Source organism: Nymphalis io, chromosome 21 (assembly GCF_905147045.1).
Source record: "Nymphalis io chromosome 21, ilAglIoxx1.1, whole genome shotgun sequence".
Classification (NCBI taxonomy): domain Eukaryota; kingdom Metazoa; phylum Arthropoda; class Insecta; order Lepidoptera; family Nymphalidae; genus Nymphalis; species Nymphalis io.
The window spans coordinates 9712622-9736605 of NC_065908.1; the positions used below are offsets into that span (position 1 = coordinate 9712622).

The 23984-nt window shown below is 36.4% G+C and overlaps 3 protein-coding genes across 15 annotated transcripts in view; 1 reads left to right on the forward strand and 2 right to left on the reverse strand.

Annotated features, from left to right (window-relative positions):
• Positions 1 to 23984, forward strand: part of LOC126776758 (yemanuclein) — a 425903-nt gene that overhangs the window by 370064 nt on the left and 31855 nt on the right. The gene's annotated exons all lie outside the window — the stretch shown is intronic.
• LOC126776899 (uncharacterized) lies at positions 4431 to 12303 on the reverse strand. Its single transcript, XM_050499761.1, has 6 exons — positions 12181 to 12303; positions 11922 to 11991; positions 11345 to 11450; positions 8082 to 8282; positions 6739 to 6962; positions 4431 to 4652 (listed from the first exon to the last, which is right to left on the reverse strand). The coding sequence occupies exons 1-5, from the start codon at positions 12240 to 12242 to the stop codon at positions 6751 to 6753; spliced, it is 651 nt and encodes a 216-aa protein (XP_050355718.1). The 5' UTR covers positions 12243 to 12303; the 3' UTR covers positions 4431 to 4652; positions 6739 to 6750.
• The window catches only part of LOC126776789 (cytokine-like nuclear factor N-PAC), a 69231-nt gene continuing 60995 nt past the window's right edge, over positions 15749 to 23984 (reverse strand). For 2 of the 13 annotated variants that reach the window (XM_050499556.1, XM_050499551.1), the window contains exons 8-14: positions 20419 to 20529; positions 19073 to 19216; positions 18686 to 18812; positions 17426 to 17619; positions 17125 to 17228; positions 16933 to 17022; positions 15749 to 16397 (exon numbers count right to left, since the gene is read on the reverse strand). In XM_050499556.1, coding sequence (XP_050355513.1) covers positions 16109 to 16397; positions 16933 to 17022; positions 17125 to 17228; positions 17426 to 17619; positions 18686 to 18812; positions 19073 to 19216; positions 20419 to 20529 — 1059 coding nt within the window. In that variant the 3' untranslated portion in view covers positions 15749 to 16108. The other 11 variants (XM_050499555.1, XM_050499553.1, XM_050499554.1 and 8 more) reach the window with 11 other exon arrangements.

A 23984-nucleotide genomic window follows, 5' to 3' on the forward strand; every position in this document is an offset into this window, starting at 1 on the left:
TAAAGTAAATTTAAATATTTTAACTATTTTTTAAAACATTTACCACCTATTATTGATATTGGATCGCTGCTTTGCAGCTGGGGGCTGTAGACATCATCGGTTTGGGAAAATTATTTCCCGAATCAATCTACCCAGCACTAAATAAGAGTAATGGTTCTATATTGAATCAAGTTAAAAGAATAACTTAATAATTGACATGTCAACGCACAGCCCAAACTACTGGCAAGAAACTACCATGAAAATTTCCATACGGGTTCCTTTTAGACAGTAGGTAAGCACTACGGAAGGATTTTTGACAATTTAACCCCTAAGGTCGACGTCACGGGTTAATCGCTAGTAAAATATATTGTATATGATGCAGAATATAGAACTATCTAGAAATAATATCCAGGCAAGTTTTATGAATACTTTGAACCAAATAACTCTATATATGTACAATGATTATACAAAAATATTATTGAATCATAACATATCGACGCGTTAGACTCCAATAAGACGGGAACCATTAAATCACTCTTTGAAGATTTTGATTAAATAATTAAATTGATTGAAAGAAAAAGAAATGCAAATAATAAAAAAAAAAAAACATTACAAAGAGCTATCAAGCATCTTCAATTGAAATCGTGAAAAATCAAAACATAAATACATTATCGCTCACAAACACGTAACACGCTCTTAGTTGAGCTTACGTTTCCGCGAACGCGACTCATCATAAGAGATATCGTCTTTGTGTCCTCCCGGAAACAAAAGCATTAATATTACACTACAAATGATTTAGTGGACCATCGTACGTTAGCACCTGACACGCTGATGGATTTATTATGAAACTGTTTAGCGGAAATCATAATAACCTGACGTGAAACAACGCCGATGACAGATTGCTTGAGACATGATTTCGTAGGAACGAGGAAGATTCAATTGTGTGTACGTAGTTCGGTACTACGTAATGACTTTTAATTTAAACATTTCCATATAATATTTTCATAAAGTATGACTACTATCTACTATACTATCCATCAAAATATTCATTATTCATATTATTCAATGCTTTCAAAATCGGCAAAGAATATAATATTTACCTGATAGGTACAATGTTGGTGTTTTTAAATCTAGGATAAACGGGTTCCTTCCGGGCAGGCGCGCTACATCCTAGACCGTGACTATACTCAAGATCAGGCAAGTCAACGGTCAAACGCGTTATGTTATGTAAGGTGTTATTGTGTGTAAAAAAATATACTATAACATAAATATACATACATATATATGTTAGCACTACGGTTACCTGCACATTACCAATATGATGTTTTAATTGTACATATATACTTATACATTTATACGTTGAAGAATGAGTTTGAACGTGCTAAACACAGGATCTACCTCGCACCAGTCCGATTTTAAAAATATATTTACGTTAGATAGAAGCAGTAATGTTTAACCTGACTAAAAACTCTTCAAACCGGTAATTGTATTTATATAAAAATATTTGTTGTTACTTGCGTGCTCTGCGTTTACGATTTTGAATAGTCGAATTTTGTCGGTACATGAAGGTTTAGAATAACGGAAATTGACGAACCGATTAACGACGAACGATTATTGATTGACAAAAATATATAATCATATATTCCCGCATTTATATTTAATTTTATAATATTTACTACGGTACGATATTGTTTATAGGTAAGTTACACAAAATATATAATTTAAAAAAGACAGTTTTACTGCTAGATCTTAAAGATATATAATACTAAAATATAAATCTGAAGAGTCTTTGAAGGCGATAATCTCAGGATTAACTGTCAATTTTTGCGTTTAATGGTCCATTTATCGCGTAAAGTTATAGACTACGGGCAACTAGTATACCATTACCATATATCCCCTAACCTTGAAGTATTTGTACAAATAGAACTTTAAAGCTAAACAGTTGCTGCGTGAAAGAACGAATTAAAAAACATACTTTCACATTCACAATATTGATGAGGATTATATAAAATGTTCTTTTGAGAAATAATTAAGTTTTTTGGAAGAGATCATATATTTAAGTACACATTTCTTCAAACGAAACGTTTTATTGGTCGCTTGCTCTCATTAATATTCCGTGAAATATGAATTTTTAGAATAATGTGTAATCAAATTTATGTGATCAGGTGCTAATTTACAATCTACTTATAAGACGACGATGAATTTAAAAAAAAATGTTACATTTCTCACGAACCACGCAGTTAAAAAGGTCCCATAAATATGTCAATTCTTATTTAATATCCTAAATACCTATTTTTTTCAAATATCATTTCATGTGAAACATTTGTAAATATTTATGTCAATAGTTTAATAACAAAGCTTAATAATAAATACACATTTATACATTTTGATTAAACTTTAACATGTCCAAGTAGGAAATAGAGTAAACACGCTCACGCTAATGGGCCATTAAAAACATTTTTACTGAGAAACAAACGGAAAATTATTCTTTGACAGATGAAAGAGAGATGCTAAATCAGTTTCACGCTGAAAACATCGGAAATGTTCCGTATAATCCTAATTAAAACCATATTTCACGTCGTACGTAGTTTGCGTGTCGTCCGACGAGTATAAGCCGCTAAGAAATACGACTTTTGTTAATTGAAACTTAACACGATCAAGAGATATATCAAGGTCGCGATGACACTGAAAAGGCAAGAATTTAATAATTGGTTAATGAACAAGACAAAATCGTTCACTGAAGTCAAACATTTTAAAAAGCTGGGGTAAAGCCTCAGGTCCTCTTTAAAACGAGGTTTAGATACAAATGTGGCAGAATATCATCAAGCAAATGCAGGTTTCCTCACGATTTTCTACCGGCTAGTACGAAATGAATTTTAAACACGAATTTAAAATATCAACTTTGTAACCGCATTGTCAGTTAGAGCACGTGAATATTTCACGTGCCCTAACCACTGAGCCATCTCGGGTCAGTGTCTATAGTTTTTCTTATAACGCTACCCTGCAAGATTGATTCTGGAATGCTATATGGCTGCATTGGCACACGCATCCTTCAGAGTGAGTATTTCAGTGAGTGGTGGTTAGTGCACCAAATAAACGCTGTGCAGATAATATAATATCTTTAAGATAGTTTTGGATGTATTTTTTTCGTCATTATTTCGTCATTCGTCAGTATTGATGTGCCTACCTATATTACTCGATATATATGCCGATTGTAAAATGATTTTATTTTTGTGTGTGATTAGTAAATTAAAAGAAGAACATCACTCAAAAAATACCACAAACTTATATCCTTCTGTATGGGGCCAGACGAAGGAGACTGTGCACAGCAAAGCATAGTGTAGTTTATGCACGCGAGCACAATAGCGTTTTCTATATTTTTTGTAAAATTGCTAGTTGGACGCACCACAACCCATACACAATGGCGCTGTAAGAAATATTAACCATTCCTTACATCGCCAATGCACCACCAACCTTGGGAACTAAGATGTTATGTCCCTTATGTCTGTAGCTTTTGTACTCGCTGGAAAAAAAATACGCGTATTCCCACATGAAGTATAATATTGATTTCTGCGGTGCCGAGTGCGCCGGAACACTCACTAAATATCAGCGGTATATAATATCGTGACACCCCGACGATCGGCTCGCTAATACGGTGCAATGTAGCTACACTGGCTCACTCGCCCTATAAACCAGAATATAACAATTTTAACTATTACTGTTTGACTCTTATAATCCGATGAATTGGCTATTCGACACAGCTAGTACACTCCAGACTGCTAATAAGAATTTCTAGACATGAAATAACCTCTAGCTCTTTTTATAGTCGACTCTCGAGATTTGCAGCCTTAAAATAGCCTCTAAACAGTCAAGATAATAAATAAAACTTAACTAAACATAACAAACATTATATTGTACCGAGTATATCACAAAGAAAGCTAAAAATCACTAGAAAATCTGTAAACAATAGAGTCCTTGACAGCACGTGTAATGACGGAAGGAATTGATATCACAGCCACATCTGATGAGAGGTACATTTGATCCTCAAACAGCCCAATAAAAGTCCCACTGACAATCGAAAACGTATGCTTGTAATGTCTTTGGCAATGGGCCAGCAAAAAGACGATATTCGTCAGAACGCAAAACAAAGGACGATACCCCTTTGTTTTAATGGTAAGGTCCTGTATCGTCAATTTCATTAATTATTCATTGTTTAATTTGGTCGTTACGTTTATCGACGAATCCTTCCGTGTTTCCTTATTTAAAATAAAACTCTATATAAAATCCTTTTAGATACTATTTATTGGCTTGTAATGGTTTCTGAAATCGTTTAAAAAACTTACGACTTTTATCGATCGCTTTGCGATATCCGTATCAGTATTTACTTACACTTTATTTTACGCAATAGCTACATTAATAAACACAAATAAAAGTTTATATTTTTAATAGAATGTATATAAAAGTTAATAAATTAACATTTATAAAGTAGATAAGATAATTTCTAAACTGAATGATATAATTCACAAAATTGTATAAATATCAAAATATTTGTAAAATTAAAAGAAAATGTACCGTTTAATACATAGTTGAAATGTTGACACCAAACGGTCGTATGAATTACACCTTGGCACGAAGCCGATGGGTTTCAAATTAACAACAGTAATGCCACCGATCTGCGAAGCAAGAATTAATAATTTCTTAATAAATAACTTTTACTTGTAAGTTTTCATTGAAGGAAACTCCTCATATAGTTTTTAATATATTTTTTTTAATAGGCCGGCGTTTGACCGTTCACTTGCCTGATGTTAAGCGTCGCAATATAATACGTAGCAAAATCAATTGAAGAAATTGAACAATTACTTTCCTAACAAACGGGACACGTGGTCCGATTTTAATAAACCTGCATTTGTTATTCACAACAAAATAATTTCAAAATGAAACAACAAAAATTTCAAAACAACACTCTATTGAAATCAGAGTAACTGCCTGTTAATGTCCTGCTGCTGGACTTAGGCCTCCTCTTCCTTTTGAGGAGAAGGTTTGGAGCTTATTCCACCACGCTGCACCAATGCGAGTTGGTAGAATACACATGTCGCAGAATTTTAATGAAATGTGAGGAAACTTGTATGTCAGACACATACAAGTTTCCTCACGATGTTTCTTTCACCGTCAAGCAAGAGATGAATCATAAACACAAATTAAGGGCATGAAAATTCAGTGGTGCTTGCCCAGGCTTGAACCTACGATCATCGGTTAAGATTCACGCGTTCTAACCACTAGGCCATCTCGACTTCTATTGAAATCATTTTACTTCAATTTGATTAAAACCGTTCGAGCTATTCAAATCGCTATTGATGTAGTCAGAAATGTCGATAAGTCAAAAATGACTCGAAGCACGCAGTTGAATTATTTAAATGTGAAATAGTTCGTTAGAGGAATAAGATCGATCATTGAGATTTATACTTATGAATGTTATTCTCAGTAAAACAAATTAAGCCATTTCCTACTTAACTAACGTCATGCTTTCTTAGTATATATACGCCGTTATGCTTGAGGAAAACTACAAGAGATCCCAACGTGTTTTATCTTGAATTCTATTTCAACAGTTAGGTATTCATAGAGATTGCTTTATTAACAACGTTTTAAGGAACAACATTTTGTTTATATAGAATATGCGGACGTGCAAATGGGCCACCTGATGGTAAGTGCGCAAATTTATATCGTGTAAGACTTGTCTACTAGGCTAAAGAACAAATTAACTCGTCTATTCACTGTTAGGACTTGTTAAAACTAATCAAATAAAGGTTGACCTAAGATTATTGGCATTGGCGATGTAAGTGATGGTTAACATTTCAAGGACAATTTTTTTTATTGATTAGGTAGGTTAGGCTAGGTTAAGACGAGCAGGGGTACATGTCAGTCACCTCCACGTGGTGCACCCTGGGCAACGGGGTCGACCAGCAATCCGATGTTTTTCCGGATTGCTTGTCGATCGCGGCTGAGACTGACGCGGTGGAGGTGTTGCGGGCCGCTCCTGGTACTTCTCTGTTGCGCAGAGTGGACCAGCGAGCGGCTTCGTGGCAAATAGGACTCCGGGGTCCTTTTGGGCCGCCGGAGAGAGAGAGGAGGCGTTGGTCTCCGGAGTCCTTTCGGGCTGCTGGAGTCGGGAGGGGGAGTAGAAGGAAGAGGGAGAGGCGGGTTCGCTCAGTTTCGGTGTCGATGCTGGGTGGACAGACTTCGGTCACCGCCTTCTCAAACTCGTTTCTCCATCCAGGCGCCAGCCTGTGGTGGGACCGAGGGCCTTGCCTTCACCGGCCGGGCCAAGAGGAGAAAACCTCAATAAAAAACAACCGGTTGGTCGCTCACCCACAGCGACGGCCACAGGCGGGGTCGCGGTGGTGTGTTAACGCGTTCCCGTAACCCCGCCACCATGCGGTGAGGCGGAAACGAGGAGGTTTTAGTGGGTAGGACGGTGGCCTTCTGCCCCGTGAGTCCCACATACCCGTCCCGGTCGTGTCCGGGCGGCGCTTGCATCGCCAAAGCGCCACCAACCTTGGGAACTAAGATGTTATGTCTCATGTGCCTGTAATTACACTGGCTCACTCACCCTTACAAACGCGAACACAACAGTACCAAGTACAGCTGTTTGCGGTAGAATACGAGCTTTCACAAAGCTCTACCACTATTTTTATGTTTATCTTACACATGGAATATAGATGTACTGAAAAAACGAATTATATCAATTAAAATCGTACTAACATCCTACGTCTCTCAGTACAGTCTTTCCCCATCATAAGGAGCTCCGTCGAGTTCTGGTTGCCTGGTACCCTCAGGCGGCAGGCCCCACCGTGGACGGCAGCCATTATGCGCAAAGTACCGAGGTATTCGGTCGTCGCGGATCATCTCATAGGCCAACCGAGCAATACTCTCCTGGTACTCGCTGATGCCAGTCTTATAGAGACAGGGTCGCACATAGCCGAGGACTACGAAATAATTAGACTTGTTAAAAGACAAATACAGTTCATAATTACAAACGTAGGTTCAACAAATACAGTTTTTAACCTGATAACATTTTAATTATAATCATAAAACATACAATAAATAGATTACAAGTTTATACATTGTTCGCTACAATTTAAAATGATTTTTCGAATAGTTCTTAACTAAAATACACTTAAAAAACAATAAGTACATTGAGGCATTTCGATAATTTTTTAACGATATCATTATCAAGCCATCGACGTAACAAGTTTATTTTAATGTAACAGTAGCTCAGCTCCTGCAAGACAAATCAAAGCATACTTACGATGCCATTATATTGTCCTAACATCTCATGAATTCATAACAAATGACATAAGTATTGTTATTTAAGAGTGTATTGATAACATAAATAACTCCAAATAATCAATATGACATATTTATAAACATGTAATAATCATAAACCCAAGGGATAATTAAATTTTTGTGTAGTTACTTCGTATAATTTATTATTCTCTTATTAAATATCGTTAACTTGTAATATTTGCTTATTCTATATTTATACAAATAAAAATGGAAGTAAAATACTAAAGTAAAGAATTAGGACAACGTAAGTATCCCACTCTCTAACATAACCTAACTTATAAATATTTTAAGCGTAATTGTAACGCAAATATTACATTTTAACCTTTATATATAAGGGTATGATAATACTAAAAGCTTGAGAGTTTTTAGGTCGAACGCGATAAGATTGTCTTTGTTGCCTTTATTCTGTATGTGCTACCCGTCATATCATGTGCACTAAGCCGCGCCGTTGCAATATTTGTTATTTTATATACGTACCTACTCTGTTTTCATTTTGTGAATTTACAGGGTACCCCAACTCTTGTTCCCCACATTATATTAATTTAGAATTTATGATCTCAAGTAAGTGAATTGTGACATTGTTGTGGGAAATATGTATTGGGATCTACCACTGCGATTTGAAAAAATCTTTTGCTTTAGATAGATCTTCTATCAAGAAAGGTTATAGACTATACATCATCACGCTACGATCCACAGAATTTGAACAGTAACGTTTTACGTGGAACCGCGCGGAGCTATAAATAAATCCCAAAACTAACTTCTCAATTGCGTTGGTAACGATTCCAGGGTCGGTTTGTTCATGTCCCGCTCATAAAGTTCCCGCGCCAGTTTCATCAATTCTGTATCTTTGATGGCCAGCTTCTGTGCCGGTGGTGGTGGTGGCGTGTCATCGACCACCCCTTCAGATTTGCAAGGTCTACGCTTCTTCTCTCGAGGTTTAAATGGTCTTGTTTTGAATTCTGTAATATAATTACAAAATAATGCTGGTTTCTAAGGTTATTACAATTTGATATCGATACAGAGTATATATCCAATGAAGAAAAAGGCGTAACAAACAATATATTGCCCGATGTGACATAAGTTTCTCGTCAATACCGTGATATTATAATTAACACGGAATTTTGACACAGCGCGATTTAAATTAAATTATAACTATTTGTCTAAATTAACATGAAAGGTTTCCATATTTTAAAAATAAATGAATTTTGTACGGGTTACAATGTCACTGGATTCATTATAATCTAAAGGGGAATATAAATATCCTGTGACATACACATACTAACATATAATGTTAATCCTTTGTACGGATATGAATGTATTGAAATTATATATGTGTGCAAAAATTATTATTATACACACGATTTGTTTGTAATATATAAAGATACATTATTCGCAAGTGTGATGTGTTGAGGGATTTATATCGTATTTATGTACATTATTAGGCCTGCGACAATCTCGCGAATGTCTTGACATAAATTAAACATGACAGACCCTCGTTAGAGTTTATTAAATTCCATACCATAAACAAACCCATAGCTTTTTCTCGAACACAAATAAGGAGAACGATGCCGACACAATATAAAATATTTTTTATCTATACCTATACGACACGACAGAAACGGAAATAATACACTTCAGTGGAATTATCACCTTACAGATAAGGTCATCTCTGCAGCATGCTGCTTTTTGCGTATGGCAAATTTTTAAATAGGTACTTTCATGTGATCATTTCTTCCTTTCATTTTACGGAAAAGTTATTTCGACTAAATTATGCTAGAATTTTATTTAACTCACATACATAAGATTTATCCGACAGGTATTTTCCAAAATAATTATGAATTATTCAGGTATTACCTCTAAATTTTTGTTTTTTGCCTGATTTATTTAAAAACTTGAATAACTTTGTCTTTTGAAATTCATTAAATCAATTACTGTACTCGTCCCTTCCATCTTGAAAGTTTACCGAGCCCTGTCTTATGGTATATTACTTTGGGGTGGCGCTTCAGACATAAAAACGGTAACTCATTCTTCGAAAAAGGGCTTTGTGTCATTTGCATTCATGGAGCTCGGTTCAATATGCACAAAAATATTATGTATTATATCCAAATAGAGACAAATATTGTATTAATGCGTGAAAAAGAGAAGAGAAACTTGTAACATTACATTTTTATCTAGGTATTCGTTTCCATAATTAAAACGTGCAGATATTTTTTGCTTTGTTAAATAAAAAAAAAATTATATCTAAAAAAATTAAAAAATTAAATTTAATAAAATTTAAATTTTAAAAAGCCAATAATAAATAAGTACTGCTCAATACCATCTGATATACATGGTGAAAAAGGCGTAACTAGTAAATATTCGTTGGGTTTTTATGTAGGATATATAAATTGAAGTATATATAATTAACATAAGTACCTATTTAATTTAATTGACGAAGAAACTATACAAGACTAGTGAGTTAGTAACCAATTTTTCTCTACAGTATATATTTTCTGATCATTGTTAGTATAGTAAAGTATAATATAATAGTAATTAAGTCTTGTAAAATCGTAAATAAATAAATAAGCATAAGCGCAACGAGTTAAATATAAATATTTTTTTTTTTTTTTTTTATATCGCCGGGAGGGCAAATGACTCCACTCCACCTGATGGTAAGCGGTAGTAGAGTCCAAACGCGACGACGGCCAGTACAGACGGGAAAAACGTTCTGCACTAGCCGCCTTCGCCTTGCCGGCCCGCAAGATGCCTCTTCACGCCTCGTTTGAAGGAACCCGGGTTGTAAGAGGAGGGGAATACGTGAGCTGGTAAGGAATTCCATTTTTTGGAAGTGCGACAAAGAAAGGAGTTGCCAAATTTCTTTGTTCGCGATGGAATTGATGTCACAGTTAGGCGGTGACATCGAGAACCAGCTCGCGTGGACTTAAGAAGGAAGGGGGAAGCAGGAAAAGGAAGGGGGAAGCAGGAGAATTCTTAATATTAAAACTAAAACAGAAAACGCCGTTATGAATACAAGTTATTCCAAAGATGAATGTCTGAAACGTCAGCTTTATGTTAAGATCATATATTTCCGGAGAGACCGTCATGCGAACGTGGGACTGAAACAGTCAGGATTCAGAGAAGATAGGTATTACAAACTCATATTTCGATGTACATTAATCCAATTAGACTTTTACAAGTAATTTTTAGTTACCTATATTATTTTTCATTTTTATAACATTCTATTGAAATTGCGAGTAAAACTTTCCGTAATATATCCTAGGGATTTTCGCAGAAAATAGTGATAAACGTAAGATATTATTACATAATATAATTAAGTATACAATATTTAATAAATACCCAATACTTTCGAAATGTCACGTTTTGCACCAGTTTTGAATGAAAATTTCACGGAAAAATCGACATTAAACTTATTAGTTACTCTTACGGTTTGCCCTTGTTGTTGGTCAAAATTATATTTAAAACTGTTTAAATTTCTTCAGAAAGTCAGCAGCAAATACACAACTTACATAATAAAATAAAAGAGTATCGATTTTTGTTGGAAGTTTTCAGTCATAAATCTGTTTTTTTACAGTTAATAGGCAAACGCTTGTCCGTTGACTTGCCTTATCCTAAGCATAGTCACGGTCTAGGATGGAGCGCGCCTGCCCAGAAGGAACCCGCTTACCCTGGATTTGATTTATTCTACCGCAAGCCAGCAGTGCTTGGTATTGTTCTGTTCCGGTTTGAAGGGTGAGTGAGCCAGTGTAATTACAGGCACAAGGGACATAACATCTTAGTTCCCAAGGTTGGTGGCGCATTGGTGATGTAAACGATGGTTAACATTTCTTACAATGCCAATGTCTATGGGCGTTGGTGACCACTTACCATCAGGTGGCCCATATGCTCGTCCGCCTTCCTATTCTATACAAAAACAGGAAAAATGGAATCAAGCAAAGCATTCCACAGTTTCGCAGTGCGAATAATAAATGTGGAAAAATTCCACAAATCTGTTATATACCCAATGTGTAGTTTTGTGACTAACCAGGAGAAAGGTGAGCGCAGTAGTCGTTAAAATAAGTGGACTGTCCGCGTAAGCTCTTCATAGTCATCTTTATAAACTGTTCTATTTCCTCCTCAGTCCAAGCTTTCTGTAGAAAACAATCACATTATCTATAATAATCTCGTAAAAACTTAAAAATTGACGTAAAAATATATTCTGAATACACACACACACATAACTGATTTAAGAATATAAAAAAAAGAACGATGATTTTGGGCCGTGGACAATAACAATAAAACTGTTTGGCAGAAGAATAATTGTCAAGTGGATCGTATCCACTGAGACGGATCTGCATAAAACCAACTACCACCGATGAGAACCCATCGTCTAGGGTTTTTATATCTTTTATATGGTCAATTTAGTGTGTAAATAGTTTAATATCAAAAAACAAAGCAATCATCAGGAGGTTGTGTGGCTGTTTGCTAATTTATATATAGTTATTTCATGTAGTATTATATGATTAATTTTAATTTGACTTAACCAACCATTGTATATGTAATGTATAATTCGGAAGTCGATTAAATTATTCTGTAAATTAATAACAATTCTATATACTAACATCTTCAGATCCCATCTTCGGGTCCAACCATTTTCCTTCCAACTTAGCCCACCTGAGTTCGGGCCGACATCTGTAGAATGATTTAATTCGTAGTGTTTACTAAATTACCGTACCTTAACTAAAAGATTGTTTACTATCACTATTCATATTATAGTCAAAATAATATTATATAGGTACTTAATGTTATATGCTGCTAGCTTATTAATAATTAACTTTTTTCATTTTCGCAATGAATTCTTAAACTAATATTGTAACTTACATTTGAGTTTTCCGAATAGGATGCTGTCGATATTCATCAAAATATTCTGTGAGGAACGACATTTTACACACTGCGTAATTTATAATATTTTATCAAAAATCGTGCTCGATACACTAATTCAACACTAGATTAATTTATTCCTTGAGGATTGTCAAAATTGACAATTAAATCTAAACTTGATAAATTGCCTTTTAAAACTTAGTGTGACACCAAAAAGTCACGTCGAAGGAGTTACAATGGTAGTGCATGTTTTATGGGAAATTCTACAATTCGACTGACATTTTTCTAATTTCCCTTACAAGTTTCTTTTGTAATGTAATCACGGCATCGCATGTTTCGTGATTTTAAGGGATCGTAAACGTTTTTTTTTTATTTCGTAATTAATTGAATTGATTGCGATATTATTGTTCTACGGCTTTCACTTTTTATTCTAGACTTAGTTGAAAATAGTTTTAGATAGTTTAATGTAGCCTTTGTTATTAGTAGTAAACTAAAAAACCTTTTGACAGTATGCATAAAACTTTAACGTGCCACAATCGCGATAATATTTTTTTTGGTAAAAACGGGAAATATATATGTAATAATTTCTAGGCCTCTATATTCGTTTGTAAAGGTTGAATAGCTGAAATTAGATCATAGCATTTAAAATTAATGTTCGTAAAATATGTTAGATACCTATTTTACGAACATTAAGTTTTTATAATTTGTTATTCTCAATCAATGAAAAAATACAATGAAAGCCTATACTTCAGCATCAGAAAAATTCCTAAAAATCCGACTCCGGGTAAAGAAGTTACTCGAAATGAATAAATTCAGAGAGTACAAATTGTAAGAATGCACGATTGTACCAAAGTTTATCAAGCTCTTCCTTCCTTATGAACTTCGTTATAACTCGTTCCTGTACATCGCGCATACAATTTTTATGCGCTAACCGCAGACGTTAGCGTGACGGGCGGCAGTAAATCACGCTATCGTATTTTTAGAAAGCACTAATTTGTCGTATATCTGCCGTCGTCTCCGAAGGTCATTATCGTGAACGAAATCAATCCAAGGTTAGGAGGAAATTGTACGTCATTAGCAAATTCATGTCAGATTGGTCTGTAATTGGCTTTATTTCTTTTTGTATGCAAAATTGGCGGACAATGTGTTTAGATAAAGATATCATTAATTTAGATTAATAGCAGTAATGACATTAGATTAAGATTTTAATAGCAGTAATGACATTAGTTCATAAATTAAGTTTGATTTTATAACCAATAACCATGTTTTAGTGTCAGTGGAGACAAGTGTCGACCCTAGACTTTAACATATGCATAGGCGGTAGAAATGCGCCTGAATGAATTTTTAAACCTTAAAATTAGTTAAAGCCTGAGTCGAGGAACTGTGGAGAAAAAAAAATCCACTTAATGTCCCACTGCTGGGCTAAGGCCTCCTCTCCCTTTTTGAGGAGAAGGTTTAGAGCTTATTCCACTACGCTGCTCCAATGCGGGATAGTAGAATACACATGTCATATAATTTCAATAAAATTAGACACATGCAGGTTTCCTTACGATGTTTTCCTCCACCGTCAAGCACGAGGTGAATTATAATCACAAATTAAGCACATGAAATTTCAGTGGTGGTTGCCCAGGTTTGAACCCACGATCATCGATTAAGATTCACGCGTTCTAACCACTAGGCCATCTCGGCTTTTTTTAGCAATTCATCCAACGATAGTTGGAAAACATTATTTTAAATAAACATTTTTTGTTAATAAAATTGTATGAAAATATCCATTCGTTAATCGATTCGAAATAGAAGGATGAGATAATTACAACGAAACGAAATCGTAGAATATTGCTTGCACAATGTGCGCTTCACTAAAATTCCGGCGAACAAATGATCACACACTCTGCTTTTAGTCCGTGGCAATTTATCTGTGAACCTTTTACCCACACTTCAGGGATTTTTGTCGTCCACGAACAAAGGTCCCCCCGTTTGCCGCTATTGCTTCTTGGGGTTGTGGTATGAGTTATTTCGACACTAAGACCCAAAATGTATAACCCTAAATTAAAGACTAACTCTAAAATATTTATTCAAATCTTGTATTGACATTAGATTAGCGCGCCCAACCATACAAACTTCATGAGGGTCCGTTCACACAGACCGGCTCGGAGAGCATCGGCCTGCTTTTTTCTTTTCACACAGACCGGGTCGTATACGCTTGGAATTGGCCGGAGCGGAGCCGCCAACTATTTCACATCGACCATTCGACAGGCTGCGCAAGCGAGAAAGAGCACGCAAGCGGAGCCGGTCGGCTCCTTTTATTACTTCACACGAAGCGCGTTCAGGCATTTTTAATGACAAAAAAGGTGCAAATGCAAAAATAAACTTTACTACAATCACTCAAAACACTGTTTCCAACGTGATAAAAATCTGCTCTCCTCTCCGAGCCGGTCTGTGTGAACGGACCCTTAACCCCCTTTTTTAGTATCAATATCGTTCAGTAACAGACCCATCTCCCTTGGTACACCATAAATAAGCCTCTCTTATAGATAAGGTTCGGAAAAACGAAAATAAAGCAAACAAAATAATCTTATTTTATTTATTTACCAAATATAATGTCACTTAATTAATATATTTATGAATTTATATTCATAATAATTATTAATATGGAGAACGGTTCATAATATTATTCATAAAAATACAGATAATTAAATTTCACATTTACATAGAAATTAACAGTAATAATATTCTCTCCGAATGAGTGATCATACTTCTATGATATTTCTTCATACATAATATTGTACTTAAAATACATTAAATTCGTTTGTTATCTTTGATACAAGTTGTCACAAAAATAATCAATAACAAAAGAATGTCTTAATTTGACAATTTAAGAACTATAAAGGCGTATTTTATCAACATACGATTAATTAATTATTTTTTTTTGGTGAATTCTATACACAAGTATTTAGTAATATTACATATTAATTGTTGAAAAACACAATATAGATAATAAATCGATTAATCGAACGACGAAATGAACTACTATGAATACTTTGATTTAAACAACCGAACATAACATTTAAAAACAACCGCAAATAATAAATCCAAAAGTAAATATCAGTACAGCTTTAAAGTAAGATAATTGATATTAAAATTATTTCGATTTGGATTTTTATGAGTTTATTTATTTATAACTTAAATTTGTTTTTAATAAAAGACAAATTTATCCACGCAATACAGAAAGTTAAGTTATATTTCAAATAGTCAAATATTCTTAAAATTATATAATCAAACAACCTCGTCTCAAGTGTTTTAACATTTCAATCTCAGAAATTAAAGTCTGAACTTAATCTAAATTGACATCCTTAGAATATAATAAAAACGTACCCGCAACTAAAACAACAATGAAACTACGTTATTAAGATGTTATTGTTTGAATAAACGAAATTTCATTTGGCAGGATTATTATAAGAAAAACTACTCAAGATACATTAAGTAAAATTTAATTAATTACGTCAATTTAATGTAAGAAAGTACCCGCTAACTACTAAGCTACTACGCTAAAATAAAACCATGAAAATGTACTAAAATCGATTTTATTATCATTTAATTACGATAACTTAAATTATAAATCAAGTAATTCTTTTAATATCGTCGATAACTCCTTAAACATACTGTTAACATTGATCAATCAATTTGTCAATAACAGGGTGATACCAAAAACATTTCGAAATAGCGAGACGCTACAACGAACCGACGACAAGGCAACAAAATAATTTATATATTCACTGCTCTTATCATTTCATTTCTCTACATCGTTCATTACACTGTCAACAATTTCTCTTACGACGATGAAATATAAACGCGTCATTCACGCGTCACAATGGGGGTGAAAATGGTGATGACGCTCATGTTTAAAGTAGTTGGTAGATGATTCATTCTATTCCCGTTTTGTGTAAAGGTACATGAATAGAATCGAAGGACACGCAACAGACGCAGCCTGTGTGTGGGAGGGGGGGGGGCCGGCGCTCAGAACCGCGCGCGGATGTACACGGCCGCCACGTCGTGGTTGGCGTACCCGAGGCGCTTGGCGTGCTTGAAGATCTCGTTGGTCGTCGCCGTCAGCGGCAGGGACTGTTCTAGGGCGTCCCCCAGTCCCAGGGCCAGTTTCAGATCCTTCTGCATGTGAGTCAGCGGTTGGTGTGTTGAATATGATGACTCGATCATCGCTGGAATAAGAACATTTAAAATATTATTAATTAAACTCCAATTTCGAGTGACAATGCTATACATTTCAAGGCTTACGTTTACTCACTGGCTGGTAGTTCTTAATGTAGTCATTCCTTCATAATACTACCACAGTGGCCTTAATGGTGAGCACGGCGGGATACTCGCCTCTGCCTTTGAGTATGAGGTGCGGCGAGGCGAGCGGCGTGAGCGCCAGCACGTCGAGCAGGTCGGCCGGGACGGCGGGACGGCGGGACGGCGGGACACTCACCTCTGCCTTTGAGTATGAGGTGAGCGCCAGCACGTCGAGCAGGTCGGCCGGGACGGCGGGACGGCGGGACACTCACCTCTGCCTTTGAGTATGAGGTGCGGCGAGGCGAGCGGCCTGAGCGCCAGCACGTCGAGCAGGTCGGCCGGGACGGCGGGACGGCGGGACACTCACCTCTGCCTTTGAGTATGAGGTGCGGCGAGGCGAGCGGCGTGAGCGCCAGCACGTCGAGCAGGTCGGCCGGGACGGCGGGACGGCGGGACACTCACCTCTGCCTTTGAGTATGAGGTGCGGCGAGGCGAGCGGCGTGAGCGCCAGCACGTCGAGCAGGTCGGCCGGGACGGCGGGACGGCGGGACACTCACCTCTGCCTTTGAGTATGAGGTGCGGCGAGGCGAGCGGCGTGAGCGCCAGCACGTCGAGCAGGTCGGCCGGGACGGCGGGACGGCGAGACGGCGGGACGGCGGGACACTCACCTCTGCCTTTGAGTATGAGGTGCGGCGAGGCGAGCGGCGTGAGCGCCAGCACGTCGAGCAGGTCGGCCGGGACAGCGGGACGGCGGGACACTCACCTCTGCCTTTGAGTATGAGGTGCGGCGAGGCGAGCGGCGTGAGCGCCAGCACGTCGAGCAGGTCGGCCGGGACGGCGGGACGGCGAGACGGCGGGACGGCGGGACACTCACCTCTGCCTTTGAGTATGAGGTGCGGCGAGGCGAGCGGCGTGAGCGCCAGCACGTCGAGCAGGTCGGCCGGGACGGCGGGACGGCGGGACACTCACCTCTGCCTTTGAGTATGAGGTGCGGCGAGGCGAGCGGCGTGAGCGCCAGCACGTCGAGCAGGTCGGCCTGGCTGAGGCCGGCGCGGTCGGCCAGCGCGAGTCCCTCTGCGAGCGCCGCCAGCGACACTCCGCCCACGACTTGCAGGACGGAGTTCATCTTGGACGCGTTGCCGATCTCGCCTGCGAACGCGATGTGCATAATGCTCAATGAAACTGCATATTTACTGAAACGCAATGTACCAATAATATTTCTTGCAATGCCAATGTCAATATGCGAAGGCGACCTACCATCCCACGTACCAGGACGTAGCCCAGTTGCTCACATACTCTCCTAAAATGAATTTTACTAAACCAGCTCTCTACTGAATAATGCTCTGCATATAAATATGAAAATTTTCATCCAACAAATATATCCAGATGTCTTACAAGTTAAAAATCAGTGATGCCTGCTTGGATCTGATTCTGGAATTCTGCTTAAGATATGCATAGTAAGTACCAGTAGTGCCAGGCCATATTTACTTGGTAAAAGTTTTTTAATATATTACCTTTGCAAATATTTATAACTATATTATTCAATATAAAATATTGGCAATTATTATCTCATAAAACAATTAACAATTTAAAAGTTCCAAAAAAGCACACATTCACACAAAAAATTATTTAAGTAATCTTGTATGCACTAGTATTCAGGCGTTCAGATTTGCTCGTTGACGGTTTAAAAATAAGAATATGAAGCACTAAATAATTAATTTAAATCGAAATAAAAAAAAAACAACAGTTCCAAACAACACTAACATTCATGTCATAATTGAAATAAATTGTAAAATACCACAAAAAAAAACTTGTTTCAATACCAAAAATATTTACCAAAAGAACTTTATAAAATTATATAAATTCACTTGCTTAAAATAACCCAAATTCGTTTCATGTTATATATGTATATGTTTCATAAAGTTTGCCATATAGATATAACCATGCCAAATTTTAAATGTTACTTGGTGGCTGTTCAAACTAGCTGATTCGACCACGCAAACAGTCTTGATTTATTATATAGATATATTTATAGAAGTTCAATAAAACAACCTAAATTCGTATCGGAACTTTGGTAATTTTGTTGTTTCCTTTCATACAGAATATAAAACATTCACCGAGCCCAGGCGTTATCACTAGTGCACCCTGAGCCGATTCCGCTGTAAACAGTCAACGGGCAAGTTTCGTCGCGCCTGTAACTGGAGACGCGGACTACTACCGAGGTAAAAGGAGTTCTTGCTCATGGCCTTGAAGCAGGACTGGCAGTCGTCGAACAGCGAGCGGTCGCCCGCCGCCAGCACGATCAGCGTGCCCTCCTCCGCCTGCGTCTTGGAGCCTTGGATCTGCAACGTGGATACATTCACTGTCAGCCTCCAGATGTTCTGAACCATAGCTTTTTTATTTTACTTTACATGTATTTATTTTATGAGGACAATTGTTTTAAAAAGACTCCGGTCTTCCGAACCATTTCATTGAAAAAAGCAGTCTCTGCGTATACATCCCATTACTGCCACCTGACGGCTGCCGCTGTCCATGTCAAAGCTGATGAACCAGGCCCAACATTTTATATAAGTAATATATTTACGTAAACATGAGAACTAACCTGAGCTTCAAGGTATCTGCCTCCCTTCCCACTGATAGCTTCGACAATGTCGTGCGACGTGTCCGCATCGATGGATGTCATCTCCACGTAACCTTTGCCTTCTAGGGATGGACAGTGAAGCACTCCGCAGTTGCCGAACACCATCTGCAGATCAATTCAGTATTATTATTACAATTACATTATTAGAATTCTAAAAGTCAAGATGACCTAGTGATTAGAACGCGTGAATCTTAACCGATGATCGTGGGTTCAAAACCGGGCAAGCACCACTGAATTTTCATGTGCTTAATTTGTGTTTATAATTCATCTCCTGCTTGACGGTGAAGGAAACCATCGTGAGGAAACCTGCATGTGTCTAATTTCATTGAAATTTTGCCAAATGTGTATTTACCAACCCGCATTGGGGCAGCGTGGTGGAATAAGCTCCAAAACCTTCTTCTCAAAAAGGAGAGGAGGCCCAGCAGTGGGACACAAACAGGCAGAAACAATTATTAGAATTCTGGTATATAAAAGATAAAATGATAACCACCATCGTTGGTGCATAATCTCAATATTTTTTATACGAGGCATTACGCGTTAAGACAATTTTTCACTTTATTATTTGTAATAAATATTCCGTTTTAGTAAAATGTTAACGACTTTAATTACGGAAATTGTTTGATTGTGATATGAAATTCATATTTTTGTTATTAATTTGTTGAAACTTAAATTATATCCATCTATTTGATGGTTTTACAAAGGTCGTAAAAGAAAGGTCGGCGGACATTAATAACAATGCGGCGTTCTATGTCAAGGGAAATAAAAAGAAAGCTCATTTACTTGGATGATAAAAAGAAAATTAATTTTTTATATGTATACAGTATGATGATACAATTACCCTGAGCGTTATTTTAATTAGTACCAAGGCTCTGTGGTACCACCTCGCAATATTCAGTATCGTTGGGTCCGATTGGAAGGTTGAGTGAGCCAGTGTAGAAACAAGGAATACAACATCCTAGTTCCGAAGGTTGTATTGGGGAGTAAGATATAAGGGGCGGAGATGACCACTTACCATCAGGCGACACATTTGCCCATCCGTTATAATTTTCTTTTATAGATAATATGTATTATAATTTTATATGCAAAAATAAAAATGACATGAAAAACTGGTTTTAACTTTATATAAAAAAATACATATATAAATAATATTTAAATATAAACAAATTATAATTCATATTATAACTTTAACGTAAATAATATTTTTCTTATAAAGTTATTAAAGGAAGAAAAACTACCTAATTCGGTCGTTATTTTAAACGAACAATAGACGTAGTATTGAAATTAAATGCTAATGGCATTTGTGGTACCTCCTTCGCAGCTTGTGGGTCGGCAACACATGAGAATGTGATATCCGCTTCTTCAACGACATCGCAGGGTGTTACAGCAATCGTGGCGCCAACCTTCTCGAAGTCTTTACACTGTAAACAAACAACAAAAAATATAACATTATAATAAACAATTTAAATAAGAAAGTATTGATGTTTTTTTTCAAAACTTAATATATTAAAACGGTTTACTACAAAAAAGTATAAAAATAAGATAGGTAAGTGGACCAAGAACAAAATAAAAATATACAATTTTGTTTATTAAAATACGTAATCAACGCCCTCTTTCTGTAACACAGTAGAGTTTATTTTTCAAATTTAACGCTAGATGTCGCTACAAGGTTTTCTCTATAGTTTCAAATCGATAGACGCGCCACGCCAACGATCGGCGACACGGTAACGTCAACGACCCCACGCTCAGAATGGCTCAGCGCCGCCATTTTGATAACGGCTCTTTCCGACTACGCACAGTCATGCACGAATCTACACCGTGTTCGTTTACAAAGATCGTTTCGTAAAAAGAGACTAGGCACTGTGTCATCAATTGAGATAGTTGGAAAACATCACACTTGTCGCGAGACAATATTATGCAGTTGAGATGATAGAAATACTATTTAATCAGGTTTCATGCACCGTTTACTTTAATTGTAAATGTTTGACGCTATCATTCATATAAAGAAATTGACATCCTGTTGTACATACCAGTTAATAATAAAACGAATGATTGCGGACTAGAATCCATATAATTTTATGCGCAAGCCAATCTCACTGACCTGATATTAATTGGCGTGTTCATTAAAGGACCGGTGATCTTAAGAATTTATTAAAATTTCTTTAATTTGACTGTATAACTGATACAAGAACCGAATTCCAAAATAAATCGTCTAACAGTATATTTCTTTATAAAATTCGGAAGTCACAATAATAGTTTTGTACATATAATTCAATATCTTCATTCAATTCTTGCGGTTTCGCCGGCGTGTTTCGGAAAGAGCAGGTGTTTTGTATAAAAAAAAAGGATGCCTATGCTTCCTTGGGGTTTAAGCCTGCTTCTTACCATTTGAAAGCGTAGCAGACAGCGTTACTTTCGCATTTATAATATTAGTATAGTACAGTACAGTAACAGCCTGTGAATGTCCCACTGCTGGGCTAAAGGCCTCCTCTCCTCTTTTTGAGGAGAAGGTTTGGAGCTTATTCCACCACGCTGCTCCAATGCGGGTTGGTGGAATACACATGTGGCAGAATTTCAGTGAAATTAGACACATGCAGGTAGAGATGAATTATAATCACAAATTAAGCACATGAAAATTCAGTGGTGCTTGCCCGGGTTTGAACCCACGATCATCGGTTAAGATTCACGCGTTCTTACCCCGGGGCCATCTCGGCTTTTTTTTTGTATAGTAACATAACATAATTATGCCGTTATCAAACTGATATTATGTAATAAAAAACTGTTTATAAACTTTAGGAGACTAAATACATTATATGTATTTCAGATGTTTAAAGGAAAAATTAAATTAAATTACATATGTGAACAAAAAATAATATACGAGGATTTTCCTTAAAATACTAAAACGATCATTTAAACAAAGCACTAAAAACGATAGCTGTTGTTTAAACATGAACGGTTTATTGTCTGAATTCTAAACAAACGAAGAAGTCCATAAAAACGATGTTTGAAACATCACAAGTGGCGCTTGCTTCTGGTGAAGGTCATCGTGACAGACTAAATAAGAAAAATTGAGTTGAAAAACAAACAAATAACTTTTAAGTGTTTGTCGTTAAATATATTTTACCTACTTATAACATTATACCTACTTTCTCACTTAACATTAAGGCATTAGAATGCTACAGTTTAAATGTTGTCTCTCGTTCGCTTCCTTGTAACCGCACGACGTAAAAATTATCACTACAAATGCATATATACATACGTCAGTTGTTTGAACTGATGTAATTAACCATACGTTGTATCTTTAAAAGCCCATTGTATGGATGATAACGCCAGTGATGATGATGACGTTCTCATGACCTATTTCTGCCACGGGAGACATTTGAGAGTCCAGCTGAGAGACAGGACTAGACAGAAATTATTATAGTGCACTCGTATTTAATCTAACACAGATGCGCTCTCTATTCCCTAACTCTCATTGCCGTATATATACCAATAGCTTCACGCGAGTTTTAACTTTCGGGCTATTCAAAATTACTTGACTGTAATCCAGTAACTTTTTTTAGCATGACTTAGTTATCAAAACCTCTAGGACCTCACAATCGACATCCGTCGAAGCTACCCACCGTACTGATCACTGAGAACAGCACAACAACCTACAAACAATTATACAATAATATATTCAATAATTCAATAATGGCAACATTTAATGGTGTCAATGAAAACGCCCACAGTGAACTACACAAAAGGCACTACGTAATATAATATATTACAATATCCGAAATAGGTTCAATCAGGCTTATTGTTGTTACGAAACAATAATAATCCCGATAATTATTCGACTAATCTAAAACAGATATATTATAAAGAGAAAAAAAGAGAACTAAATTCCTTTAATATTATAATTAGGAAACAAAGACATATGTGCAATTACTGACCTACGTACGAAACATTATTACCAATACTAGTTTGGAAAATACTATAATCATAAAAACCTTGATCTTGCAAGCGCTGTAAACTTTGCCCGCAGCACGTCACAAACAAACAGGAAAGAGGTAGTTTGGTGTCGAGATATGAGCAGAGAACAAACTGAATCCATGCTAATATATAGGAAAGGTCGACAATCAAACTTAGCTGAACGAAGAACACCAGGTGTAGCTTGAAATATTATAAACTTATTTAAAGCAGAAAGTTATAAATTAAACCCCCTAAAAATAATTTACTTATAACCTTTTCGTAATTAAAATTGTTTAATTACATTTTGAGCTACACGATTTTGACAATTATAATAAATGAATCTTCTGTCCCGTAGATCATTCGTCTACAATTATAAACATAGAAAAGAGGATGATCCCATTATGCGAATAGTAAGTCGCTAATTACGTACCATAGGACATTAGCAATGTAATTGCGCCACAAACGGAAGCGAAGATACAAAAATTATTGCTGTATGGTGGTAGGCGAGATTGCACAACACCCTTTGAGCAAGTATACTTAATTATTTTCCCTAATATTTAAAGAAATGCATATATTGTATAAATACATGTTTTAAATAAAAAATCCAGGCAGAGTTCGGTCTTTACCGTATAGCCGACGGCAATGAACAAGGAAACTAAAACAACGGCACTTTAACTATAAATAATTGCACATTACTCATCTACATGAACAAGATTGAGCTTTTGTAATTAATAAGGCCCTTAGATGGCTGTTACAAATATGTACAAAACACGAACGTTTGCCGTACAATGTTTTTCTAGTATTTTCTCAAACGGGTCAACAACACAATATAAAACATCTATTATATTTATAATTACGTAATGTATTGTCAAACGATGTATAGAAAAAAATATTATTAGTTTAGAATATAAACTTATAATAG

Coding starts and splice junctions, on each gene's coding strand:
- LOC126776899 (XM_050499761.1), bottom strand. CDS start 12,242: ATGTCGTTCCTCACAGAATATTTTGATGAATATCGACAGCATCCTATT. Junction 11,992..12,180: donor CCTATTCGGAAAACTCAAAT/GTAAGTTACAAT, acceptor ATCATTCTACAG/ATGTCGGCCCGAACTCAGGT. Junction 11,451..11,921: donor CGAAGATGGGATCTGAAGAT/GTTAGTATATAG, acceptor TGTTTTCTACAG/AAAGCTTGGACTGAGGAGGA.